At 45.4% G+C, this 27,517-nt stretch overlaps 1 protein-coding gene across 4 annotated transcripts in view; it reads right to left on the reverse strand.

Annotated features, from left to right (window-relative positions):
- The window catches only part of PAK6 (p21 (RAC1) activated kinase 6), a 60,732-nt gene that overhangs the window by 10,802 nt on the left and 22,413 nt on the right, over positions 1-27,517 (reverse strand). For 2 of the 4 annotated variants that reach the window (XM_038405938.2, XM_038405939.2), the window contains exons 2-4: positions 17,589-17,906; positions 16,405-16,479; positions 2,724-2,932 (exon numbers count right to left, since the gene is read on the reverse strand). In XM_038405938.2, the coding sequence (XP_038261866.1) occupies positions 2,724-2,927 (204 nt within the window). In that variant the 5' untranslated portion in view covers positions 2,928-2,932; positions 16,405-16,479; positions 17,589-17,906. Of the gene's footprint in view, positions 1-2,723; positions 2,933-4,417; positions 4,568-16,404; positions 16,480-17,588; positions 17,907-27,517 lie in introns of those variants that run through there. The other 2 variants (XM_043517366.1, XM_038405937.2) reach the window with 2 other exon arrangements.

Below are 27,517 nucleotides of genomic sequence, written 5' to 3' on the forward strand. Positions count from 1 at the left end.
TTCTCCTTTGTTTTTACTTTCTTAAAGTTTGATGAACCATATATTGCTGTGATAAAGAGTGGCACTAGCTAAAATAACAGAGCAGGGAGGCACCGTGTTCCTCACACTGCTTTTCTAATGCATCTCAATCCTGACTTGCCACACTCCTACTAGTTCCAGGAGTGGGCATCTACTTCAGTCCTGAATTTTCTATTCCTGCTGCTATTCTGGGCTCCACTTCATTCTGTAACCACACCTCACTTGTGAACTGCAGCCAAAGAAGCTATGAACACACACACACTTTTAAGATATCCTTGTTGGCAAAATTTTGCATTGAACTAGCAATGAGTCCTGAGAGTTGGGTGTTAAGAACTTTGATTTTGAATGCACTGGACAAAGGTTTGCTCTTTATTTATTGGGGCACTACTTCCAAAACTGAGTCTCAACAAATCTCAGTGCATCTTAATCTCTACCTACAAATCTTTTTTCAGTTCCAATACAAGGTTCTCCTCTTCCCCTACAGGTCTGTCAATGCACACATAGCTTAGTACCCACCAGCAGCCAAGCTGCCCCCCCGCCCAGCACCTCCTGCCTGCCAGCGGCCCGCCAATTAGCTCCTCCCTCTCCCTCCCAGTGCCTCCTGCCTACTACAGATCAGCTGTTCTACAGTGTGCAGGAGGCGCTGGAAGAGAGGTGAAGGAGTGGGGATGGTGCGCATTCAGGGGTGGGGGCAGGGAAGAGGTGGAGAAGGGGTGGGAAGAAGCAGGGCAGGGATGGGGCTTTGGGGGAAGGGCTGGGGGGTGGAGCAGGGTGGGAATGAGGGGGTGGAGGGGGCTTTGGGTGGAGTGAGGGTGGGGATTGAGGCTGAGCAGAGGTTGAGTGCCCCCGGGAAAAATTGGAAGCACATTCATTGAATGCACATTCAAATCCTGCCTTTCTTAGTCTGCTTCTAATTCTGGTTCCTCACAATTTTTGCCAATGTTTCTTAATCCTGACCTGTAAAACCCATGCTGTTCCATTTCTGGGTCCCTCCTCTGTTCTGCCAAGCCACTGCAATTATAAATGGTGAACACACTACTGGAAATAAAAGGATTGCAGCAGTTCATAACTGCCTTGTAGGCAAATGAAGGATAAGGCATCCATCCAAACAACCACAATACTGTACGAGTGTCACGCCCTATACACTCAAAACAGCAGCCTAGCCAACTTATTTATTTTGGAAGTGAAAAGCTTAAGTACTAGGAACTCAAACCATCTATTCTCCACAAGAAGACATAGTATAATATCACTCCTACCCCTTGTGTGAATCTCAGTCTGTATGAGGAAATCTTCCCATGGAGTGAGAGGTAATCTCCTGTTTGTTATCTCAACTCGGGTTCCTCCAACCATGCTGAATTAATTACACTGGGCCAGATCTTCAGTTGGTGTAAACTGACACCGCTCCAATGGAGCAAAACTGACTTGCAGCGAGCCTGATTCTCAGCTGGTGCGAGTTAAGGAAGGAAATACAGGAGAGAAAGATCCTATCAATTACAGGCAAGTTGAGGCCACTCAGACTCGTTTAATTGTGTATCCAATAGCTCAGACGCAGGCAAATTCATCTCTCCACTCCCTGCTATGGTAATACATCTTCTCATGTGTATACATGCATCTCTTGTTCTGCCTTCAGTTTGAACTGCTCTGTCAATCACCACTTTGATTGGGACATTGACTGCAAACTGGTTCCACCACCTTTACACAAAAATAAGGAAAAGGAAAAGCCCCACCTCCATGCAAAAAAAAAAAAAAAAAAAAAAAAAAAAGGGTCAGGAACCCAGCTTCAGGAGTCTATTCAGTAGGGTGAATAAGCCTAAATTACCATTTTAGTTCACTCCTAAACCTCAGCAGTCTGTGTTTATAGTTTACCTCAGCAATGCAAACTTGGATAATAGTAATAGTTTCTAAATGATCCACTAGCTTAAGCTAATGACAGGCTTCAGAGTAGCAGCCATGTTAGTCTGTATTCACAAAAAGAAAAGGAGTACTTGTGGCACCTTAGAAACTAACAAATTTATTTGAGCATAAGCTTTCGTGAGCTACAGCTCACTTCATCGGATGCATTCCATGATGTATATAAATCTCCCCTCTGTTTTTTCCACCAAATGCATCCGATGAAGTGAACTGTAGCTCACAAAAGCTTATGCTTTAATAAATTTGTTAGTCTCTAAGGTGCCACAAGTACTCCTTTTCTTCATGTTTATTTTTGCCAGTCTCAGTGTTCTGATTGAGCTGCAGTTCAATGTAGCTCTTCAGCTGCTGAACAATCAAGCCCTCTAATGTTGTCTCAGTCCAAGGAATGGCCTTAGGGAAAATGGCACTCTGGGCAAACTTCTATTTTGTCACCCTTCTTTTGGAGCCAGAGACCTGCCATGCGCGGGGCTGACAGCCTGTGACCCCCACGTAATAACCTCATGACCCCCAGTTTGAGAACCCCGGGTTAGTTTAACTGCAGTAGTGAGTTGTTATAGTTATCGCTGAGGTTCTACTGCTGACCCCGTTTTTTCTTTAAAACAAGAGAGGTTTTACTCTGCCTTCACAGAAGATAAAACTTGATCAAAACCTATACCTTGACCTTCCCTGGACTCCTTACAGATCACCCTGTAACATTAACAGGACATTTTTATTCTGAAGAACATAGGAGGCATTGCTTCACTTGGGCTGCACTGCATTTGAGAGAATGGGAAGGATTAACTTTCCTCTCTCACCTTCATAGGTTGAAGCTGCATCCTGGTGATTCTTGAAGGGTCTACGACTGGCTTTGGGCGTTTCAGGGTGTCTAGAATGTTCTGCCATTGAGGGGGCAGGCCAATGAATTTACCCTCCTTTGGATCGAACGAGGTGTGGACCCGATGCTGGAAGTTCTGCGGAGCAGAGATCTCCGGTCGTTTCTTTTTCTTTTTGCGGAACATGATGCCTGAATCAGAGAGATCAAATACATTAGATCTAGTCATTTATATGGTCTTCACAGTAGTTATTGTACTGCTCCAATTAGGGTTGCTAATTGTGGTTGGACATATTCCTGGAGGTTTCATCACATGCATAATCTTTAATTCCTGGAAACTCCAGGACGATCCTGGAGGGTTGGCAACCACACCTACAGTAATAGCTGCATTCTAATTTCCAGTCTAACCCTTCTTTTTCCATTGCTCATACAAATTCCTTTTAGCCTGAGTTTTTCCAACCTTGGTCTTTTAGCCTAACTAGCTGAGCTTACACTAGGATCCATAAATCACCACTGATGTAGCTACCCTGTTGGGAGTAACGGGGGAGAATGTAGATAGCCGTTTTTTATGACTTTGCATTTAAATCTACTCAGAATAAGGTTAGATAACAGAGAAAAAGAGCCTGAGCCCTATCTATAGCTAGCTAGGGCAGCTCCACTGCCATCACCAGAGGAGCTGCATAGGCAGTGAGTTATTGCTCCTATTCTCCCTAGAGCAGAGAAGACCAAAGAGATTTTTTTTTTTAATTTAAGCAATGTAAATTGAGCCAAATTTTTATCTGCAGGTAACTTTAAAAGTTGATATAGGCCTGAACCAAAAGCTCAGTTTTATTTGTATTTTTAAAGGGGCTTTTTTTGGATGTGGGGAGGAAGGGTATTAAATCCAGAGCTGGATTTGATTTTTGTGAATGGCCCCTATTTTTTATAATAGGCTGAGAATAAAGCCACAAGTCCAATACTTTTGAACTTTGAGGTGTTCAAAAGCTGAATCCCAAACTTGCAGCTCATGACCACCTCAATACAAATAGCTAGCAAGGTCAAACTTGCTGAGGAGATTTTATCAAGTCTGGAAAAAATTAGTGAAAAATTGGTTCTTTTGGTTTCAAAGTTATAAATGTTTAAAGTCAGCAATTTCATGTGTCTGACCTAGAATGTTTTCTGTTTGGGGCTTTAAGGGCATGTTAAGCAGGGACACTTTACTGTCCTCCTAAAGCTGCTTGAGCCTGTAAGTTCCATAAATCTAGTATCTCCAGTTCAAGAAAGTTACAAACTGTCAAGAATGCCACTGTTAGAATGATACTATTAGAAATGCAGCTTGTGAAAGGTCATTACGAGAGAAACAGCTGGGGAGCGTTCAGCAGAGGCCTCGCATTTTAGATAGCTCAGTCTAGGTAAAATGCTTCAGCAGAGGCTCAGAGCTAAAGCTCTGTAGCATAAACTGAGCAGCCCTAGTTTAAGCAATTTATAATCCCCACTGAAGAAAATCCCTGGTTTTTGTGCCCCTTCCTCTGTCTACTTGGCTATCTGTCCTTAAATTGTGAGTTCTTTGAGGGCTGGGACCGTCACTTCCTGAATGTCTAAAAAAGGCCTCACACACAGTAGACTCTGTCATGAACAAATAATAAATGGGTGAAATTTCTGCCGGGTTCCTCAACAAAGTTCCTGAGGGTTACTCACCAAAACACAAACTTGAGCCTAAACTTTCTCTCCAAGCTTCACTGTCCCTAGGGTTTCCTGGCAGGACTTCCTCTGTCCTGGTCCTCTGCCTTTTTCCCCTCAGAAAGACACCCCAATCACTCTTGTATCCCATTTAGAGCTAACAAGCATGAGTCAGAAGTAATTATTCTGTTCCTTTATTCAAGGTATTATCACCTGAGGTTAGGGTGCCTCAGCAAAGGAACACTGCATTCTGATGCTGAGTTCTAGAAACTGACACACAATTAGTTTCTTAAGCCAAAGAACTCCAGATCTAGTTATTTTATTATTTCTTCATTTTTCTAAATTCTTAACTATGTTAAGGTGGAAGAATCAAGCACTCAAAAAGACATCAGTCCTGCAAATTAAAGTTATTCCCAGAAGTTTATTATGTTGCATACATAGAATTTTCTTTATCTCTTTCTCTTGTTCAATTTAAACCTTAATATATTATTGTTTGTTGATAATACATACCGGAAATACATAGGATGGGCAGTTACCATCTTTTACTTATGTGTTTGTATAGTGCCTAGCACATGACTCGGGCACCTAGATGCTACTGAATTACAATAAATACATCATAATATTATTAACATTGTGGGAGAAAGTAGAGATTCTGGATTTTCCTAAATTTGCGGTTCAATTTCCAAACCTTAATATTACATTAATGCTGGATGCACTATTGTATTATCTGTACAGAACCACTGGCGTACATAGACACTTCCTAATCTTTCCCTCCATCCAACAGCAGATTTTGGACCCCCCCCCAAGCTCTTACACTTCAGAAAGATCTTTCTCCCAGTATCTCAGCTTTAGATTATTTTGAGGGAAAAGTATTTCATGGGTCAAAGACAACAGTGAATACAGTGAAAATAATTTGTTTCACAGTAGAGAGACAAACATTTCTGGTGATATTTTCTTTACATGCTATACACTTCAATATCATGCTCTCTTAATGGTATAATGCTGTACATAATTCACATTGTTACATTTAGAGCTACGTTTAAAGCAGTGTACAGTGGTTAAAAAATGATTATTTAACATACTGCTGTATTTCCTGTACTTAGTGCAAAAACGTATGCACATGCTTAACTTTACTACCATGCATAGTTCCCTTGAAACAGTAGGGAGGGGATGGAATCAATCAACTTACAGTAGTAAAGTTAATCATGTGCATTAAGCATTTGCAGGATCGGGGCCTTACATTGTATATCACAGCAAGACATTTATACAGACTTTTCAAATGCAAACACAGCATTACTGTGCTGCATCAAAATGCTCACAAGAGACCCCAGACTTATTATTCCATCTGAAAAACAGTGAAGCAATGTAGAGAAAAGCCAGACAAATAAAAGCCCATTTAGAGAAGCACTGTGAGGCCACACTTCTGCACCTGGGAGGGTGTGCTGCCAGAACCATCTTTGCTTTGGAGGTAGTTCCAATGGCACCCAGGGCACATATGCTCTAACGGTGAGCTCACTGGGGCAGTGATCGTCTTTGTTCTGTATCTGTATAGAGCCCAGCACAGTGGCATCCTGGTCCATGACTGGGGCGCCTAAATACTACTGCAATTCAGATAATAAATAATGAGAAATAATCATGGAGACAATTCTTGAAGGAGAAGAACTACAGAAGATTTCCTTGAAAAGGGAAGTGACCTGCTAACTACTCGTTTTGGCACTGTTCAAAGGACAGGTGGGGCTACTAGAGAGGCTCCACAGCATTTGACATACATCAGGAAGTGGGAAGCACTGGATAAAGTGCTGTAAATCTCAACTCTCTGCTGGGACAAGACGTGTGTCAATAATTATTAAATAAAACCTCTTCACTGAGCCATGAGGAAGGAAACATACATTCCTAAACTGAGTAACCAAGTGATCTTATTGTTTTAACCCTTGTTCTTCCTCATCTACCCTCTCCCTACTCTTTGTAGCCTCCCTCATTGCATCCATCCATAATTATACTTTGGGCCCTACCAAATTCACAGCCATGAAAAACGTGTCACGGAGTGTGAAATCTGGTCTTGTGTGTGCTTTTACCCTATACTATACCGATTTCATAGGGGAGACCAGTGTTTCTCAAGTTGGGGGCCCTGACCCAAAAGGGAGTTGCAGGGGGGTCACAAGGTTATTTTAGGGGGGTTTCAATATTGCCACCATTACTTCTCCACTGCCTTCAGAACTGGGCGGCCAGAGTGTGGCAGCCATTCGCCAGGCACCCAGCTCTGAAGGCAGTGCCCCGCCAGCAGTAGCGCAGAAGTAAGAGTGGCGACACCATACCATGCCACCCTTTACCGCTGCACCGCTGCCTTCAGAAATGAGTGGCCAGAGAGTGGAGGCTGCGGAGGCCCAGCTATGCAGTCAGCCGTGCAGAAGTAAGGATGGCAATTCCATACCATGCCATCCTTACTTCTGCGCTGGTGCTGGCAGTGGCTCTGCCTTCAGAGCTGGGATCCTAGCCAGCAGCTGCCGCTCTCCAGCGGCTTGCCCAGCTCTGAAGGCAGAGCCGCCATCAGCAGTAGTGCAGAAGTAAGGGCAGCAGTAGTGCAACCCCCCCTTCAATAACCTTGCCCCCCCATACACACACATTATTCCTTTTTGGGTCAGGACCCCAACAATTATAACATCATGAAATCTCAGATTGAAATAGCTGAAATCATGAAATTTACTATTTTTTAAATCCTATGACTGTGAAATTGACCAAAATGGGCTGTGAATTTGGTAGGGCCCTAATTATACTGTAAGATCTACAGGGCAGGGACAATGACTTTCTATTTGTTTGTAAAGCCCCTAGCACACTTTGGGGTGCTGTAAAAATAAATCCATAAATAATAACTAGTTGCATTCCTTTATGATTCAGTATGATTGGATTTTATATGTGAATTACTGAATAAAAATGTCCACTTTTCCATTTGGGGCGAAATTTTCAACCAGGTTTCAAAAGTAGATCTACCCCAGCATATCACTTTGCATGTACATAAACAAAACATTGGTGCATTCACATTAGATAATTGTGCCTGCAAATCACCCTTTTGAAAGAACTTACTGCATTGGTATACACAAAAGTATAGTTCACATATGCAGAAACATATATCCATTAAGTTCATGGTCACATTTACAGCAGCTGTCTGAAAATTTGGCCTTTGTGTCTTTTTGGCTAGTAGTATGAGTATTATAATGATAAAATGCATCCAACCCTGTACACCTACGTGTACCTCTGGGTTTCCAATGACATTTGCTTTACATTGATTGCTTTGATTATAAATACAGTCTGATATTGGACAGGTGATTATAGTTTAAATGAACACAGGATAAAAAATCATATATTAAAAATAGGTATTTAAATTCCCATCATCTTTAATAATCCTTTAGGTTTTCCATTTCACTCAGCTTGGGCAGTGAAATGAGAGTGGTCAATTACACTTGTTGTTCTTCTGTATTGGCTATAATATTTGAGTTTCCATCAGGAGAATGTTTAAATAAGAAAAACTAAAACATGCCCTTTGTTATCCAAAAACAAATTAATAAGAATATTTTTATCATATAAGACTTAGATTTTGTAAATAAACACAAAACCAAACTTTAGCCTTAAACTATTAGACAACATCCCCTTAATCTGCCATACATATCCTAGGACACTGACACCATAGTAACCTACTAGACTCTAGTCTTTTAATTCACTCCTGATAGCCCTACTGGTAGAAATGTCATAAACATAAATAATAAAAGTCACTACCCTGAGACAAAAGCAGCTGGAGATTTAAATTCTCTCAATGATCCATTTCTGCTGCCTGGGAAACCACGTCAGATTTTTTAACGCCAGATATAGCTTTTCACAGATAAGATAGTTCCAAAAGCTGTCACATCTGCTAGCGAGCAGGAGAAAAAAATCACAGACGGCAGATTCAGAGCAGTGGGAGGGATCAGCTGGAAAGAAGGGGCAAGGAGAGAGAAGGGTTAGGCTCGGATGAGAGGAAGGGGGAATTGGGTTGGAAGAAGGAAAGGAAATCAGAGTTGTAAGAAGGGATTGGGAGACATCAGAGAAACAGAGGGGCATAGAAAATGATCAGCTGGTCAGAAGAAAGAAGGAAGTAAATGGTAGCAGGAATTGTTCCTTGTTATCACACAGTATTTCAGATACTAAAGCAAATTTGCTCTTGTGCTTTGTTATTTCATCAGCTTCCCTGATATAATTATAATTTCACTGGTGCATAGGGCAGGTATATAAGCTATGACTGTCATTGTGTGTGTGCGTGTGTGTATACACACACACACACACACACACACACACTCTCTCTCTCTCTCTCTCTCTATGCGAGTGAGAGAGATAGGTAGCAGAGTGTCTGAGGCTTACTTTGTTATTTTTTATTTAAAACAATTTCTTACAGCAACTGAAACACCGTTCTGGCTGAGAAGTTCTACCCTGTGGGCATCACCATTCTGCTCCCAAGCTTGGTGGGTCATGCCCTCCCTGGACCAAGAACACAGCACTCTTAGATATTGGATGGGAAAAAGTATCAACCCAGTGTCCCCAAGCGACTCCTCAGTTGTTGCTCTGAAAAGTGTTGAAGGACTACAAAGAGGGGCTGTGGGAGTTCATCCAGTCCAGCCAGGCTGCAGGCAGAGTCACTGTGATGGAGGGAGGAGAGAGTTGAAGTTGGAGCCAGAAAGCACAGGGAGGGATCCCAGAGAACCCCCCAAACAAAAGGAAAACCCCATTAAAACTCACTGAGATGCAAGTCACAATAGTGCAATACATTTCAAGTATGGTGTATGCTAACTAGATAATTACCCATGTGTTTGGGTATGTATAATACACACAAAATATTTTATTGCATTCCAAGCCCTATAGTATCCTAATGTTTACTGTCCTGACATGATCATTATTTACCCCATGTCATAGCACTTTGCAGACAAACAAAACTGTCAGGTTCCTTCCCTAAGAGTTTTCAAATCTAAATGAAACTTTATACAGCCAGGGATAACAACTAGTAAAGAGTGGGTGGAGGGGAAAAGGTGGGGGTTAATGGCAGGAGGCCAGACGACCTCTCGAGGTCATTTCTCACCCTACATCTCTATGATTCTATATTTGAAATGGGATCTGAGAGTGCGGTGTCCTGCCATGATCCCTCTCTGCACTTTGATCTGAGGCCCTGGGCTTAGGAAATGTTGGTTTACGTGCTTTGCTTCCCTAAAGGCAGAGATTATGTTTGCTGCTGCACTATAACTTTCAGTGTTTCAAGTCCTTCATTTTTTTCTGATAATAAAGCTGTATGTCTGGCAAGATGGGTGCACCATGCAACCTAACAGCACTGCAGACTGATGTAATGCTCTAAATCCTGTGTGAACACGTACCCAGGAGTACAGATTAATATTCTGTTAGAAATAAGATTAGGAGAGATTTATCTGTTATGTTGCAGATGAGAAAGGAAATGCAAACTCCCAACATTTGATGCATGGCTTTTACCAAAAGGATAGGAAGGACCATGAAACTAAATCGTTTTTTTTCTTTTCTTTTCTCATCCATTAAGAGCAAAAATAGGCCACATAATAAATAAGTCTTTCCTGAGCTTATTGTGAACAGTATTTATTGTCATGCTCCTCTGTGGTTTTTAGACATACTGGGCCAAATTTACATCTGATGACATAAAAGCTCTTCGAAAGGAAGGAGCTTTTGCACTGTGTGAATCTAATACTATCACAACCCAAATGTTAACGAGCTTCTTTCTTTATGAAATAATAAGGCTGTATTTGACTGACAAAAGTTGGGAGAAGGGGAACTACTATCATCCTCATCTACAGCTGAGACAGAGATTAAATGACTTATTCAAGTTCACACAGGAAGTCTGTAGCACAGCCAGGAACTGAACTTTGATCTCCCGAGTCGCAGCCCAGTACTTTAGCTGCAAGATCTAGAAGAGTAGCCTCATTGGGTACACCTACACAGGGATAAAAGACCTGCATTGGTGCAGGTCAGTTGACGCAGGCTGGAAGGGTTTGGGCTGCAGGGCTACAAATCACCATGGAGACCTTTGAGCTCAGGCTCACGCTGCAGGGCTAAAAATCACTGTGTATATGTAGATGTTCAGGCTCAGGCTGAAGCTGAGTTCTGGGACTCTCAACCCTTGCATCTACACATCGACTTTTTAGCCCCTGAGCCCAAGCACCGCGAGCCCAGTCAGCTCACCCAGGCCAGCCACAGGCTTTTTATCCCTGTGTAGATGTAGCCTTTCTGTTCCTCTTATTAGATCTACTGGAGGATTAGGGTTAGCAAATACCAATGTAGCACCAGCAGCAGCACTGCTTTTCCCCGGCTCAGACTCAGAGATCGATTCACAGGACTCACTCTCAACTGGCTCTGCTTTCAGAGCAGGGCACCTTTCAGCCACCTCTCTCACTTGCCTCTAATCACAGATGGACACTTCCCTACATTCACAGTCCCATTCCATTCACAGTGGACACTCCAGGCACCACACAGCCCACCTGTAGATTCCCTGAGGTGCATCCAAAAATGAAGATGGATTGTTTTCATTTTTAAAATATCATGTTTTTTCACATGCTCTCCACTGGCCATCATAACAGACTGCTCATTAATTCAAGACACTGTGGAGACATTTGCTAAGCTTGCCCTTCCTTGGGACTCACTATAAAAGGGCAGGAAGATCCCAAGCCCTGATTCTCCATTGTCCTGCACCTTGCAAAGTCATCTACATCTGTGCAAAGGGGGTGAAAAATGCTACCAAATCAAAATGGTAGCATTTTACACTCACTGGGCCTAGATGTAACTGCCCACACAATGACGACTCAGGCCTCAGGATTCTTGCCTTAGCAATGTGGTGGAAATGTGCTGAGATGGCAGGAGCATGCCACCTGATCATGACGACACCAGCAGCTAGGCTAGCAAGGTTTTGGAGACTATTTTAACTACTTCCAAACAATAATAAAGACAAGTTGATTCCCCGCTTGTCATGATGTAGGTAACAACACATTGCTTTGCAGTCACACAGTTCAAAGTGCTCTATGAAAACACTAAACCTGCCACCAGCCTGTGACACTGGTCAATTGTATTATCCCCATTTTACAGATGGAGAAACTGAGGCACAGAGCTGTAAAGTGACTTACCCCAAACCTAGGGTGACCAGGTGTCTGGTTTTTGACTGGCATGCCCAGTAGAAAAGGGACCCTGGTGGCTCCGGTCAGCACCACTGATCAGACCGTTAAAAGTCCTGTCAGCGGTGCTGCGGCGCTAAGGCAAGTTAGTCCCTACTTGTCCTGGCTGAAACCGCACTGCGCCCCAGAAGCAGTCAGCAGGTCTGTCTCCTAGGTCCACAGACCCCCCTCCGCCCCTGAGCACTGGCTCCACACTCTCATTGGCCAGTGGGAGCTGGGGTGGTGGTGATGCCTGCGGGTGAGAGCAGTGCGTGGAGCCTCCTGCCCGTGCCCCCTCCCCTCCCCTCCGCCTAGGACCCGGACCTGCTGGCTGCTTCCGGGGCATGCACAGTGTAGTGCCAGGACAGGCAGGCAGTCTGCCTTAGCCCCCGCACTGTACCACTGACTGGGAGCTGCCCGAGGTAAGCCCACGCCCCAAGCCCCTGCCTCAAACTGCAGCCCCTTCCCGCACTCCAAATCCCCCTGCTCCACCCCCCAGCCTGGAGCCTCCTCCTGCACCCCAAACCCTTCATCCCCACCCCCACCCCAGAGCCCGCACCCCCAGCTAGAGTCCTCACCCCCTCCCACATCCCCACTCTCTACCCTGAACCCTCATTTCTGGCCCCACCCCAGAGCCCTCACCCCCAGTTAGAGTCCTCACCCCACTCCTGCACCCCAACCCCTGCCCCAGCCCAGTGAAAATGAGTGAGGGTGGAGGAGAGGGAGCCACCGAGGGAGAGGGAATGTAGTGAGCAGGGGATGGGGGCCTGAGGGGAGGGGCAGGTCTAGGATTTTTTTTTTGTGTGACTAGAAAATTGGCAACCCTACCCAAACCATACAGTGAGTCATATAAACTGAGCTTAGAACCTAGACCCCGACTGATCCCCAGCCCCCTGCTGTATCCACTACACTAAAATGACCCTGCAGCCACAATTCAGACCACACCTCCTCTCAGGTATCGATTATTTTGTCACCCAGTTCTCAGACTGTAGAAGGGATGGGAAGGGAAGGAGCCTCTGATTTGCAAGGGCAACATCATCATCATCATATATAGGGCGAAGACACATTTCTTATAAAGGGTTTTGAAGGGAACAGGAGCCTGATTTTTATTTTATCCAACTATGTTAATGTTTGATTCTTATGTAAGACCAAGGCAATCAATCTAAAAACAAAAGTAGTATCAATACTGCTCAAGGGTTAATTCAGCAATGTAGCTGCAACAAACATGCTGCCACCCAGGAACCCGAGTTTGTCCTTTAGATACCATACAAGAGCTACATTAAATGGATATGGCCTGATTCTCCCCTCCATTACACCTGGCTTACACTGTAACCAAAAGGATAGTTTGGATTAAGAAGCTAAGTAGAAGTTAGGCTAACGTGGGTCCAAAACCTAGGTGTAGAGGAGTAGGGGAAATTGAAGTTGCTAGTGTGAGAAAAGGCAAAGATAAGTTGGAGACAGTGTGTTATGGGAAAGTAAGAGTTAGCAAGGACGTGACCCAGGGCTTTGTTACCATTATGTTTGGATCATAACTGGTTTAAGCAACGTTTTTAATAAGTGTTTATGAAAATTGTGAATGGTTTATTAAAATGTTATCTATATTGCTAGTATGCGAAGGACATTGGTGCAGATGTCAATTTAAATAATATGCAGTGTAAAGAGCCAATAAGAAGTGGAAGAAATATAATTATGGTAAAAGGACAGTTTAATGTTAATGAGTACTATAATAGAGTATAAAAGGAGTAGTTTTGCTAAATTGCAAGGGAGAGCTGCAGTTAACATCCAAAGGGTACCATTATGCCAGCAGCGAGTGGAGGGGGGATGTCCAGTGGCCGACGATGGGGGTGGGTGTGCAAGGCTGATGGTGGAGTGAAGATGCAGCACACAGGGTTGGCCGCTCCTCATGCTGGTCCATCAGCGCAGCCCCCACTGCAAGCCAGCTCTCAGCTAGCAGGGCCCTGCCCTGCATCCTGTTTCTGGCCAGCACTGGCTGCACACTGCGAGCTCTGGTGGCTGGTGAGAATGGGCAGGTGCCAGGCAGCAGCCATTACGTGTTGCCTCTGTTGCCCACCCATCAGCCCTTTACGTGCTCCCCCTCTTGCTGTCCTCTCCCTGCTTTGTCCCTGCACCGCAGTCCCGCTGTTCCCTCATAACCCCCTAGCGGGGCATTTCCCGCTCCCAGAGCTGTGCAGAGAACCAGCCTCTGGTCAGAGCGCTCAGCTCACCAGCAGCCTGGCTGGCAGGCTCCTTCCTTCCCCCACTGCCTCTGACTGGGCCGGCACCCTGAGAAAGCCCAAGACCCTCTGGCCTGGGATGCTGGCCAGGAGGAGCCGAGCCTTGCATGTGCCAAAGCCCCACACAGCGCTGGTACGGGGAAGCCTCTCCGCCCTTCAGCTAAGCTCTGGAGTGGGGCAGGGGAAGCAATTTCCAGCCTGTTCACACCCTGAACCTGCTGACTCCACAGCAGCCCCGGGGCAGGAGCTTAGCACACTCTTCACCCCCCTTCCCCTGCCCTGGGTCCTGCCCCGAGGGAGCGCGGGGCTGCTCCATCCCCTAGGCACCCTTCCCTACTGAGCCACCTCTCTGGCCCGTTTTCTGAAGTTCCTGCAGTCAGGTTCCCTGAGCTCTGGTATACAATGCAGCCTTAGGGCTTAATCCCTTCCTGCCCCTTCCTTCTTGTAGCCAGTGGGGAGGTGGTGGCGACAGGAGGAAGCTGAGTTATGTCGGTGGCCAGCAGCAACCTGGAGGTGTTAGCTGCCTTTTGACACTGTATGGGCAGGAAGGAACATGCTGTTTGCAGCCGGAGGTGGACGGGGGAGAAGAAGAGATGAGCTCTGCAAAGACACAAGCCAGGTCATCCCTTCCTCCTCTCCTCCTCCCCAGCGGCTGGAAGCAGCTCCCATCCCTTCCCTCCTGAACAGTGCCAAAAGGCTGCTGCTGGCCACATTCTGGTGTAAACCCTGGTAGAATTTGGGGGCCTTCTCCCCCCTCCCACGTTGCCTTGGGAAGATGCAATGCCAGGTACCAGGAGAGGCAGGTCCATCCCAGGGTCCCAGCCAGGCATGGAGGGCAGAGAGCGCCAGGCAGAGAAGATCGGGTCGGTGGCCCCCCCGTGTGAGAGAGGTGTACGGGAGTGTGTGTGTGTGTGTGTGTGTGTGTGCGTGCGTGCCTGTCACCTCTCCCCATGGAGGGGGAGGAGGTTTGTGTGTCACCCCTCCCTTTGTGAACCCTAAAGACTTAAAGGTAAGAAGGTAAATAAAAAGAATCTACCTATGCAGTATTTCTTTTTAATGGGGGCTCAGTCAACTTCATGTTAATTTTAACATTTGTACTGCATAGTTCTGATTGATTGCCGTTGAACTCACTTGAATACGAGTAATTTTACCAGGTGTCCCATATTCAGCAGAGGGAAATATGGTCACTCTACTTTTTAATAAAGTTTGGTTGTATCATTCAAAGTGTTGCCTAGTGATCCTACTAAACAGTTTTTCTTAAACCAACCTAGAAGCTTGAATCTGAAAAACAAGCTGGGTTTTCTTGGATCTTTATGTTTAACAAGTCAGTATTAATTGGGAACATTTCAGCATAAAGGTTAACAAATGTTTACAGCATTGGTATAACCCATTCATATCAACAGAGATGCACAGGACCAAAGTTATGTGATAGAGTGGAGAATTGGTCCCATGGTTTAGATCCTGACCTGGCAGGGTCTGAGATTGCTGTGATGATAAATGTGCTCTCCCCTAACCTTTGGGGCTGAGGAGGGTAGCATCTTATGTTAACCACCAGAGATTCTGTCACTGACTGAAGAGGAGTGTTAACTAGATTCCCAGGGCATTATGTCTGGGCCAGATCAAGGGAGCGTCATGGTGATATGGGGCCTTAGATACCATCCTTCTACAAAGATAGATAAACCTTGATTATCAGGAACAAAAATCATGGACTCTAGGTCTGAAAATAAAATATTCTATGAGCCAGGGGAATGGGATGTATGTAGTTAAATGCATTTTTACTTACAATTAGAGCTAATCTGTCTAATTGTTTCAAACAGTTTACTCAACATATTTAGCCCTTTCTCTCTGCTCATGAATTGTCTTTGAACCGATTGTGATTTTTACGAACACATAAAATAGTTTTGACAAACATGTTTGACCTGTGGGTTATTCACAAACTGTTCACAGCAAATATCCATTTAGGAATGGATACTGAGAATTCGTTATTTGACGTTTGGGACTGGTCACCCCGCTCGCATGCTATTGTTTCTATTCCATGGTAGGATGCTGAACTTTTACCAAGTACATACGCTTCCCTCTGGAAGGAATTTTGTTTAGTCACAAAACAAATTGTTTCTCAGTTAACTGAATCTCACCTACTGGGCCCCAAATTCTCTCTCATGAACATTCTTACACACAAAATGTTTTTCACATGGATGTTCACAGGGAGCACACCACAGAGGGGCACTTACAAGCTGCTTTGAAGCCCAGTTGCTAATATCACAAACAGATCTTTATACTAGTTGATCAGCTCTATTTACTATTAGCTTATTTATAAGCCATTGTTCTTACAAATCAATATGCTGCACAATGTGAGCATCAATACACAGTCTTACCACTTGATTACTGACTTGACTGCTTAGGAGAGAGAGAATTTATACAATGCCAGTACAGCAGCACCCCTTTCACAAGCAGCGATTTAGGGATTCAGCTGCACTGGGCATTGTCTTATGGATGGGCTTCAGAAAGGGGGACTGGCCATTTATCTTTTCAGCAAATGCCTCATTTTGTACATATTCCCAAGCCCCACCTTTGAGTACTCACTTACCAGCTATGTGCTTCTCTTCTTCTTCTCAGACTACTTCACTGTTCGGTCCTCCAGTACATTAAGTCATTTAATATCCTGGCAAACAAGAGGAGAAATGGATCAGTAAATATTACTGGACAATTGCCACACACACCTACCTTTTCCGTGTGTGTGTGCGCGCGTGTGAGAGAGAGAGATCACTTGGTTAAAAGAGATTGTGTGTACATTGCCAATGTAAATTTGACAAATGGTTTTCAAATAGTATGAAGTTAGCCAGTTTCCTGATACTTCAGATATACATAGTGTTACAACACAATATGTCAGCAGCTGTGCTGAAAGGGTCTTAGCTGACATAGCAAGGAAGAAATCCAGGGATACGGTCATGAGGCGTTTTAGCTGGTGAATCAATAAGTATCTCCGATAGGTATGGTGAGGGTCCCTGCAGATATAAGGGGCTTCCTGGAGATATTGTTACATCTTGCATACAGACAGCAAATAGGCATGTTCCTGACATGGGCTGTCTGCTTTCCCAAGCATCATCAGGGGTGACTTTAACCTTCCTTACTAACTGCCAAGTCTAGCAAGGCATTTTCATTCCATGCTCCATGTTGTTGACAGCTTACACTAACAGGTCCAAATGCCACGTCCCCGTAAGAGACACACATTCTTGCTTGTCTAAAGGGGACGGGGAGGTGAAAGAAAGGAGATCTCACTGACTGTCCCACTGTGAGAATGCCAGCAGAGGACAATTCTGAGAAGAAAAAGGGCTGCAGGGAAACTACCACTGCCATCCAGCAAACCTGACTGGTGGACGGTGTTGCTGGGCTATAGGAGCAAAGATGGAGTAAATTCCTTCCCAAAGGAGCCCAGCTCCCAGTTTTCTTTCCCTTCCAGAACCAGACCTGAAGGGAAAAGCTCCACAACCCCCACTGCTTTCCTCTCACATTGCCCTAAAGTGGTATTGCCAACACACAAGAGCTCAGCACATGCATTCCTGGCACTGCTAAGATTGAAAATGCAGCTCTGAAGAGAAGGGGTTAACCCATAGAAGCACAGCCACTGAGAGATTAGTTTAAACTGACAAACCTAGTCCTCTGTAAACAGAGGAAACAAATCACATGAAACAGCAGCCATTAGAATGTTGTTGTTTTAAATACAGAAAGCAAACCCAGTGACCGTCCCCAGACCTGCGATCTGAAGCTTACCCCAGATTTCTCACTGCTCCGGAACCAGTGGTGAGGTAGAAATATTCTCACGCTGGAATCCGTTGACTCTCCGAGAAACTTGAGAGAGAAAGGAGAAGACAAGAGAGAGCGGGAGAGAAGGGGGCGGAGGCAGCTCTGACATGTTTGTACAGTGCCTGGTTCACCTAGCTGTGAATTTGATTTCAGGGTGTGGTGGTAGATGAGACACAGAAATGTTCAGCGCTGGAAAGTTTCAGGCTTTCATTGCAAAGAGCATGATGAATGTTGACACTGGGGCCTCATGAGATCCTCCTTCTCATCACCATCTCCCTTTGGACTCTGGAAGAGACAGAAGAGAGAAGGTGCTCAGAGTCAAACTAGAGCAATGAGGTTTGCTGGGTCTCAGACAAGAACCTCTGCAAGGTCGCCACCTTGCAGCCCTCCTCACTGGCTGACCTGTTAATGCTCTGACTTGCTGTTACCGCACTTCTCTCATTTCTATTGCCTTGGGGCCTAGAGCTGCTGCAGTTCCTAATGAATCCCGATGTCTCCTGCTGTGTTGTGAATTTCAGGACTTGCCACAAATTCCTAGTCATTCCTGCCAGGGGGAGCTTTGATCATTTGATACTTGTCTGGATAGATGATAATTAATTTGCATTGCAGATGTGCAGCACATGACCTGGTGCCAATACTTTTCCTCTGTAGCTTGCCACGAGTCAGTGCTGTGTGGTTTACTGTTTAGTATCACCCTATAATCCTGTTGCTGATTGTGCTGTGGCTTGGGGCTTATTGACTCCTGGAAATGTACATTTCTGCATCAGTGACTTCTGTCTGCTGGAACATCAGTCAGCAGAGGGGGAGGGGAAGAGGTGGAACGTGGATGAGGAACAGGAGGAGGTCAGAATACATGTCTGCCAAAGCCATCAACAGCTCTTTCCCTAGAGCAAATAAAGGGGAATCTTGCCTTATTGCAACAGTCTATTGCAAACAATACCAGTCTAAACACTAAGATGATTAGGTCCAAAGAGCAAAGATAAAAATACCCCCAGCCCACACTGTGTAATTTACTCCCTTTTGTGTGTGTGTGTGTGTGTGTGTGGGTTTTTTTGCTCACATGGTATTAAATTAAAAAAAAAAATCCATGATGTAAGTAACCCTGATTAATTAAACTGACATGGGTACCACAGACAGATATTATGGCCCAGTAGATGGGGCAGAGAAGTGGCACTCAGGAGACCTGGGTCCTAATTCTGACCCTGCCACTGACTGGCTGTGTCCCCTTGGGTAAGTCACCTCCAATTGCCTCAGTTTCCCCTCCCACTACTTCACTTGTCTATTTAGATTACAAGCTCTTCAGGCAGGGTGTCTTTTACTATGTGTATGTACAGTACCCAGCACAATGGGCCCAGGATCTCAGCTGGGATCTATAGGAACTACTGTAGTACAGAGAATCATGATGATAATACTGAAAGCAGGTCTACATTAGAAGCACTACATTGGTGCAACTGCATCATTGCAGCTGTGCTGCTGCAGCGCGTCTGGTGAAGACACTCTATGCTGACAGGAAAGCGCTCTCCCGTTGGCATAATTACTCCCCCTCCATGAGAAGCGGAAGCTATGTTGGCGGGAGAGCATCTCCGCTGATACAGCACGGGTATGGACAGCGCTTAGGTCGCTGTAACTCCTATCGCTCAGGGGGGTGTCTTTATCACACCCCTGAGCGATGTAAGTTAGATCAACTAAAGTGGTAGCGTCAACCTGCCCTTAGACAGAGTGAGGACATGTACGTAGGGACTGTGGTCCGTACTGGAATAAAGTTTGATGTTGTATTACAATGACTGGGATCAATATTCTCTCCTCTTCTTTTCACAGCTTCTAGCAGTCTGCCAAGAACTCATAAGGAGGTTTTCTGCTGGAGACTGGAAGTGCAGTCACTGCTTCCCTACATTTTTCTACAGGTCCTTGTCTGCTGAGGCCTGCCGAGGAGATTTCCTACTGGTTCCCTACAGCAGCCTCTCTGGTGTCTAGGAAGTGAAGTTAGCCAAGACTCTTTCTATTTGGGGATTAGCCTGCCTGCTCCTATTGGGGCATGTAAAGTTGGAGTCCTGTGAGCCATTGTATCCAAGAAAGGGAACTTTTTTTTTTTTTTTAATGATAGCAAACACCAAACAGGGCTCAGAAGAGAGAAGGGCCAGCATTAGCCTCCCAGCAGCTCTCCCTTCAGAAGATAATAGCTCATCTTAATTAATTAGCCTTTTACAGTTTGTATGGCAAATTCCACCTTCTCGGTATGTATATACATATCTTCTTACTATACGTTCCATTCAATGCATCCGATGAAGTGGGCTGTAGCCCACGAAAGCTTATGCTCTAATAAATTTGTTAGTTTCTAAGGTGCCACAAGTACTCCTGGTTTTTTTTCAGAAGACTGCAATTTGAGCTGCAAAGTGCTGCCATGTGAAGGATCAGAGCTTGATCCCTTATTTGCCAGGTTGGCAAGGGATGTGCCTGCTGCTGAGATACGTCTGTTACACTCTTGCATACTCTCAATAGCATCTGCTACTTCTATGCATCTCCACTGTGCCAGGCTGTGAGCGTCGGTCTATGTGGGTAAGTTTGGGAGAGTAGCACAAAGAAATCTCACTTATACTGGACAGGGAGTCACGCAGGTTTGGGACTGGCTTTAAATCGACACAAGACTCGTCCCCCATGGCTTTAAGTGTTTCGGGAGCATTGCACAAAGCCCTTTAAAACAAGAGGCACCTCTTAGTCATGGAGACAGGCTTTGCCACAGATGGAAGGGCCTGGCTTTCCTTTCCAGAATGAGGACTTTGGATGGAGCCAGACAAGCCTGCCGACAGCAATTCTGAGCCCAGGACAGAACAGTCAATGGGCCCCACGCACGCACAAGCCACGCCCATGCAGACGTGGTCCGCCTGACATTTGGGCGGTGCTTCGCCTGTGCTGGCTGGTGCCCTAACAAGCTGCCAGCTGCGCTGCTGGGCGCACTGTTCCCCCACGGCCAGGGCTTCCACGTGCCCGCCTGGTACGGTTGCCAACTCTCTAATCGTGCAAACCCAAAGACCCTTGCACCTGCCCGGCCCCTGAGACCACGCCCCGTCCCACCCCTTCTTTGGAGGCCCCTCCCCTGCTCCCTCCATCCCCACTTCCTCCTCCATTGCTCACTCTCCCCCACCCTCACTCACTTTCACCAGACTGAGGCAGAGGGTTGGGGTGCAAGTTCTGGGAGGGAGTTTGGGTGAGGGCTCTAGGCTGGAGCTGGGGTGCAGGAAGGGGTGTGGGCTCTGGGAGGGAGTTTGGGTGCAGGAGGGAGTGCAGGCTCTGGGCTGGGACAGGGGTGCAGGAAGGAGTGCGGGGTGCGGGCTCTGGGCTGGTGCAGGAGTGGGTCAGTGCTTACCTCAGGCGGCTCCCACAAGCAACTGGCACACCCCTCTGGCAGCAGCTCCTAGGCGGAGGGCCCAGAGGGTCTCCGCACACTGCTGCCTGCAGGCACTGCCCCCACAGCTCTCATTGGCCAGTGCGGAGTCAGCACTCAGGGCAGGCACAGCACACGGAGACCCCTTCCCCAGGGGCCACAGGGACATGCCAGCTGCTTCCAGGAGCGGTGCGGAGCGAGGGCAGGCAGGAAGCCTTTTAAATTACCCGGGCCCCTGGCCAATTGCCCTCCCCTGTCGGCAGGCCTGGAGCCAGAGCAGCTCAAAGCCTGAAGTGAACCTCAGCAGTCTTGGATCTTAAATGAAGACCAGGAGCGTCTTTTAGGGTGGGCTGGGGGCGGCTCTAGCCCTCCTCTGAGTTTTGTACCTCCTCACAATGCATGCCCTACCTCAGCCAGGAGCTCTTAATTGCAACACATCTTGAATCACAGAATCACAGGGTTGGAAGGGACCTCAGGAGATCATCTAGTCCAACCTCCTGCTCAAAGCAGGGCCAATCCCCAATTTTTGCCCCAAATCCCTAAATGGCCCCCTCAAGGATTGAACTCACAACCCTGGGTTTAGCAAGCCAATGCTCAAACCACTGAGCTATCCCTCCACCCCGATATTGAGTGTGATATGTGATGAATTCTGTACTGCTCCCAGCTTCTGCCTTTGGGGCAGGGAGTTTGTTTATAAACAGAAGCAGGGTGATTAAGATAACAAAAGCCTTGTCATTAAATTAAGGATCGTTAGATGATCCTGAAAGCATTGCCAGGCACTCCAGTTAAAAGATAGGAAACAAAGGGTAGGAATAAATGGTCAGAGTGGAGAGAGGTAAATAGTGGTATCCCACAGGGCTCTGTACGGGGACTGGTGCTGTTCAACATATTCATAAATGATCTGGAAAAAAGGGTAAACAGTGAGGTGGCAAAATTTGCCAATGATACAAAATTACTCAAGATAGTTAAGTCCAAAGCAAACTGACAATGGTTATAAAGAGATATCACAAAATTGGGTGACTGGGCAACACAATGGCAGATGAAATTCAGTGTTGATAAATGCAAAGTAATGCACATGGCAAAATATAATCCCAACTACGCATACAAAATGATGGGGTCTAAATTAGCTGTTGCCCATCAAGAAAGAGATCTTAGAGTCATTGTGGATAGTTCTCTGAAAACACCCACTTAATGTGCATTGACAATAAAAAAAAGCTAACAGAATATTGGGAATCATTAGGAAGGGGATAGATAATAAGATGGAAAATATCATATCACCTCTTGTGACAGGGCAAGGCCAGATGGCTATAGAAAAGTAATGGGAGGTAGATATAGTAGCTCCAGGCTAAACAAATCCCTGGTACCAGGTCAAGTGAAATGGAAGCTGCTCCAGGTCAATTAAGACACCTGGGGCCAATTAAGAACTATCCAGAAGGCAGGGAGAATGCTATGTTGATTGGCATACGTGAAGCCAATCAGGGGCTGGCTGAAACTATTTAAAAGCCTCCCAGTCAGTCAGGTAGGTGTGCATGTGAGGAGCTGTGGGAAGAAGTTGTGCTGTTGGAGAGGCTGAGTAGTACACACCATATCAGGCACAAGGAAGGAAGTCCTGAGGAAGGGTGAAGTGGAGCTGGAGGAAGTGAGGGCTGCTGTGGGGGAAGTAGCCCAGGGAATTGTACATGTCATGCTTCTAAAAGGTGAGCTACCATAGCTGATACTATTAGGGTCCCTGGGCTGGAGCCCGGAGTAGAGAGTGGGTCTGGGCTCCACCCCCCCCCCCTTTGCCCCCTGTCTAATCACTGAGACTGGGAGACAACAGAGACTGTGCAAAGAAGGATAATTTCTCCTCACTGGCTTATGTTGAAAATGGCTCAGTAGACTGTGACCCTTGTCTCTAGAGAAAGAAGGGTTACGTGGAGGGTCACAGTGAGTCTCTGAGGCTAGCGAAATCCACCAGGAAACGCGGGACCCACGGAGGCAAGGACAGAGCTTTGTCACACTCTATAAATCCATGGTATGCCCATATATTGAATACTGCTTGCAGATTTGGTCACCCCATCTCAAAAAAGATATACTGGATTTGGAAAAGGTACAGAGAAGAGCAACAGAAATGATTAGGGGTATGGAACACCTACTGTATAGAGAAAGATTAAAAAGACTGGGACTTCTCAGCTTGGAAAAGAGATGACAAAGGGGAAATATGACAGAGGTCTATAAAATCATGAATGGTGTGAAAAAATTGAATAAGGAAATGTTGTTTACTCCGTCACAACACAAGAACTAGGGGTCACCCAATGAAATTTATAGGCAGCAAACTTAAAACAAATAAAATAATGTATTTCTTCAGTTAACCTGTGGAACTCTTTGCCAGGGGATGTTCTGAAGACCAAAACTATAACAGGGTTCCAATAAAAGCTAGATAAGTTCATGGAGGATAGGTCCATCAATGACTATTAGCCAGGATGGGCAGGAATCCGACACCATATTCTGCATGTCCCTAGCCTCTGTCAGAAGTTGGGAGTGGATGACAGGGGACAGATCATTTGATGATTGCCTGTTCTGTTCATTCCCTCTGAAGCACCTGGAATTGGCCACAGTCAGAAGATAGGATACTGGGCTAGATGGACCATTGGTCTTATGTAGTATGGCAGAATGGCCATTCTAATGTCCTTGTATAGAACCCAGATGTATCTGCCCCCCGCTGTAACCCACTAGACCCCACTCCTCTCCCAGAGCCCAGGAGTCCTGATGGGGGTCTCTCTCTCTCTCTCTCTCTCTTCACAGAGAGAGTAGCAAAGTAAGTTGGTCTTTAAGGTGCCACAGGACTCCTCATTGTTTCTGTGGATACAAACTAACACTGCTACCCCTCTGATACTTAGCAAAGTAAGAATATACATTAAAATTTTAAACCTAACCAGTGTCCCATAAGTGATTTGCTACAAGATGTCAGAACATGTTAGTATTAAAGCTGAGTGGGTCTAATATTTATTTCATTTTCTTTTATATAGGAATTAGATATAATGTGCCCGTCCGCTAATTGTTATGTTATCTGCCAAAAAACTACAGTTTTCAAGCGCCTAAGTAGTCCCTGGAATCATGGTTAAGGTTGCCCCTCCCCCACACCAAAATCTGAAGTGGTGCCCCTGCTGAAAACTAGGACATTTTCCAGGCTTTGTAGGTAAGACTTGGATTCCTAGCAGCCCATGCACTTTTGAAAATAGACGTTCCCTGGGATTGAAGTTATCTATATTTTCCCTCCAATTACAATTTGTTCCTTTGCCTCTTTCCAGCACATTGCTGCTGCTCCCCAGTCAACTGCTTCTTGTTGGGGAGAATTACACAAGGGGAAAACAAAAATCACTCTTCCCGCAGTTGCTCTTTCAGACTGCTTCTCCCAACCCCAGGACTGCCTCCCCTATGGCAGCCATAACTGGGGAACAAGACTGCAGGGTATTGGTTACCCTCACTGGCTCAGCCTGGTTATTTGATTTATAAATACAGCAAATTATCTGAATCACTTCATACCATGTCTCCAAAAGAGATAAACTCATTGCCTTATTTCAATCGGATGCTGTGGGTCTCCTTTCTATCTCTCTCCCTGCATAGCCCAGCACAAAAACCAGCACCAGTACTCACCACCTGCTGCCGCCCCCACGCTCTCTTTGGTGGATCAGACTCAAGGACCTTTCTATTGGAGCAGGTCCAAGATATGTGCTGGAGACTGGGAGAGGCAATCCAACAGCAGGTTTGGAGCTCAGGTGCAATTTAGATAAGCATTCTAAAGTTTCAGAGTAGCAGCTGTGTTAGTCTGTATTCACAAAAAGAAAAGGAGTACTTGTGGCACCTTAGAGACGAACAAATTCTAAAGTTGAGGTGCTTACCCAAGACTTATCTGAACCATGCAGACCTTGAATCTGTACAGCTGGCCGGGAATCTCACAAGAAGAGCCTCTCACAGTGTTCTCATTTATTTTACTTAATTATATTATTTTTTGCAAGTTTGCTTTCAGTTCTAGCTAGAAATAGTGTAAGAACAGCCTCTCCTGGGCTATTTCAGCACTTGCATCTAGCTAAGCAAGACAATCCACACCTAATTCTTTGCTATTTGTATTACAGTAGTGCCCTGGAGTCCCAAGCAGGACAGGGCCCTATTTGTGCTTGGTAAAGTAAAAACACACAGAACAAGGCAGGGACTGTGGCTAAGAGTTTACACTTTAATCCTGCTTCCATTTCTTGAAATGCAGAAGGATGTAAGGATATGGGTTGTTTTAGTCTAGCAGAGTTTGCTCATCCCTGTTGGAGAACCGAGTTCTGTCTGGAGACCACAAGACATCCACATTCAGCTGTCTCATGGGCTGGGGGCCCCCCCAAAGTTATTTACAGAGGAGCTGAAGCACCTGACTACTGAGAGTTTTTCAGGCTTGGGCCCTTGTACTCACACAGCAGGACCCCCATCAGGAGCACAAAGAATTTAGATAAGGAGACAGATTTGCTTCAGAAGGGACAAGAAAGTAACCAGCTTTACTTTAGAGCTGTTACTCCATCCAGCCTGGACATGACACTCAAGCAAAAGCTTGAGACCATCACTAGGACAGCATACATGGCATTTTGCTATTGGTAAAATGCCAGTAGCTCAGCAAATGGTTCCTGTACATAAAATTGCCCCAGTTTGGTTCTAAATCACTTCCATACACTCGTTCAACATCTTTTTCCTTAAAATAAACTCGAAGGCTGGTTGAATTGCAATAGAAATAATGTAATATTTAGTCCCAAAAATGTTCCAATAGGTTTAACCACATCAATGCTGCCTTACACGCCAGATATGGGTGGCAGGAGTTACACTAAAGGCATATCTGATGCTTCCCTCGACTATCAGATAAATCATCCTTTCACTGCCAAAGTTACTACAGAGGGTCAGTACGTTCTAGCTCTCCCATAGTCTCATTGTGCCACCTTGGGCAAATCCCTTCTACTCTGTTGCTCAGTGTGCAGATGTGTAAAATGATTCTATTAACACCTACCTCACCCAGATACTAGACTTCATGTTAATTCATGTTGAATTCATGTTTCTTGAAGTGCTTTGAGATCCTTAAAGGTGCTACAGAAGTACAGACTGAAATCTTTCGCAAAGGAAACAGGGACACAGATTATAGTAACCTCTGTTCAGAGCATCTATTCTAGGTCAATCATCTGAAGTAGAGATATTAATCAAATTCAGATACAGTATAATCTATCTACTTTATTAGCCAGCAAAATGGTAACACTCTGCTAATAGCTATAACATATTAGTTATTATTCAACCTCCAGCTTCAACTTCTACTTAAACCCTAATTTCTTCAAAAAGAAAAGGAGTACTTGTGGCACCTTAGAGACTAACAAATTTATTTGAGCATAAGCTTTCGTGAGCTACAGCTCACTTCATCGGGTGCATTTGGTGGAAAATACAGAGGGGAGATTTTTATATACACACACAGAGAACATGAAACAATGGGTTTTATCATACACACTGTAAGGAGAGTGATCACTTAAGATGAGCCATCACCAGCAGCGGGGGGGGGGGGGGGGGGAGAGGAGGAAAACCTTTCACGGTGACAAGCAAGGTAGGCTATTTCCAGCAGTTAACAAGAACATCTGAGGAACAGTGGGGGGTAGGGTGGGGGGCAGAAATAACATGGGGAAATAGTTTTACTTTGTGTAATGACTCATCCATTCCCAGTCTCTATTCAAGCCTAAGTTAATTGTATCCAGTTTGCAAATTAATTCCAATTCAGCAGTCTCTCGGTGGAGTCTGTTTTTGAAGCTTTTTTGTTGAAGGATAGCCACCCTCAGGTCTGTAATCAAGTGACCGGAGAGATTGAAGTGTTCTGCGACTGGTTTTTGAATGTTTAATTCTTGACATCTGATTTGTGTCCATTTATGCTTTTACGTAGAGACTGTCCAGTTTGACCAATGTACATGGCAGAGGGGCATTGCTGGCACATGATGGCATATATCACATTGGTAGATGCGCAGGTGAACGAGCCTCTGATAGTGTGGCTGATGTGATTGGGCCTATGATGGTGTCCCCCGAATAGATATGTGGACAGAGTTGGCAATGGGCTTTGTTGCAAGGATAAGTTCCTGGGTTAGTGGTTCTGTTGTGTGGTATGTGGTTGCTGGTGAGTATTTGCTTCAGATTGGGGGGCTGTCTGTAAGCAAGGACTGGCCTGTCTCCGAAGATCTGTGAGAGTGATGGGTCGTCCTTCAGGATAGGTTGTAGATCCTTGATGATGCGTTGGAGAGGTTTTAGTTGGGGCCTGAAGGTGATGGCTAGTGGTGTTCTGTTATTTTCTTTGTTGGGCCTGTCCTGTAGTAGGTGACTTCTGGGTACTCTTCTGGCTCTGTCAATCTGTTTCTTCACTTCAGCAGGTGGGTATTGTAGTTGTAGGAATGCATGATGGAGATCTTGTAGGTGTTTGTCTCTGTCTGAGGGGTTGGAGCAAATGCAGTTATATCGTAGAGCTTGGCAGTAGACA

Source organism: Dermochelys coriacea, chromosome 6, assembly GCF_009764565.3.
Source record: "Dermochelys coriacea isolate rDerCor1 chromosome 6, rDerCor1.pri.v4, whole genome shotgun sequence".
Lineage (NCBI taxonomy): Eukaryota > Metazoa > Chordata > Testudines > Dermochelyidae > Dermochelys > Dermochelys coriacea.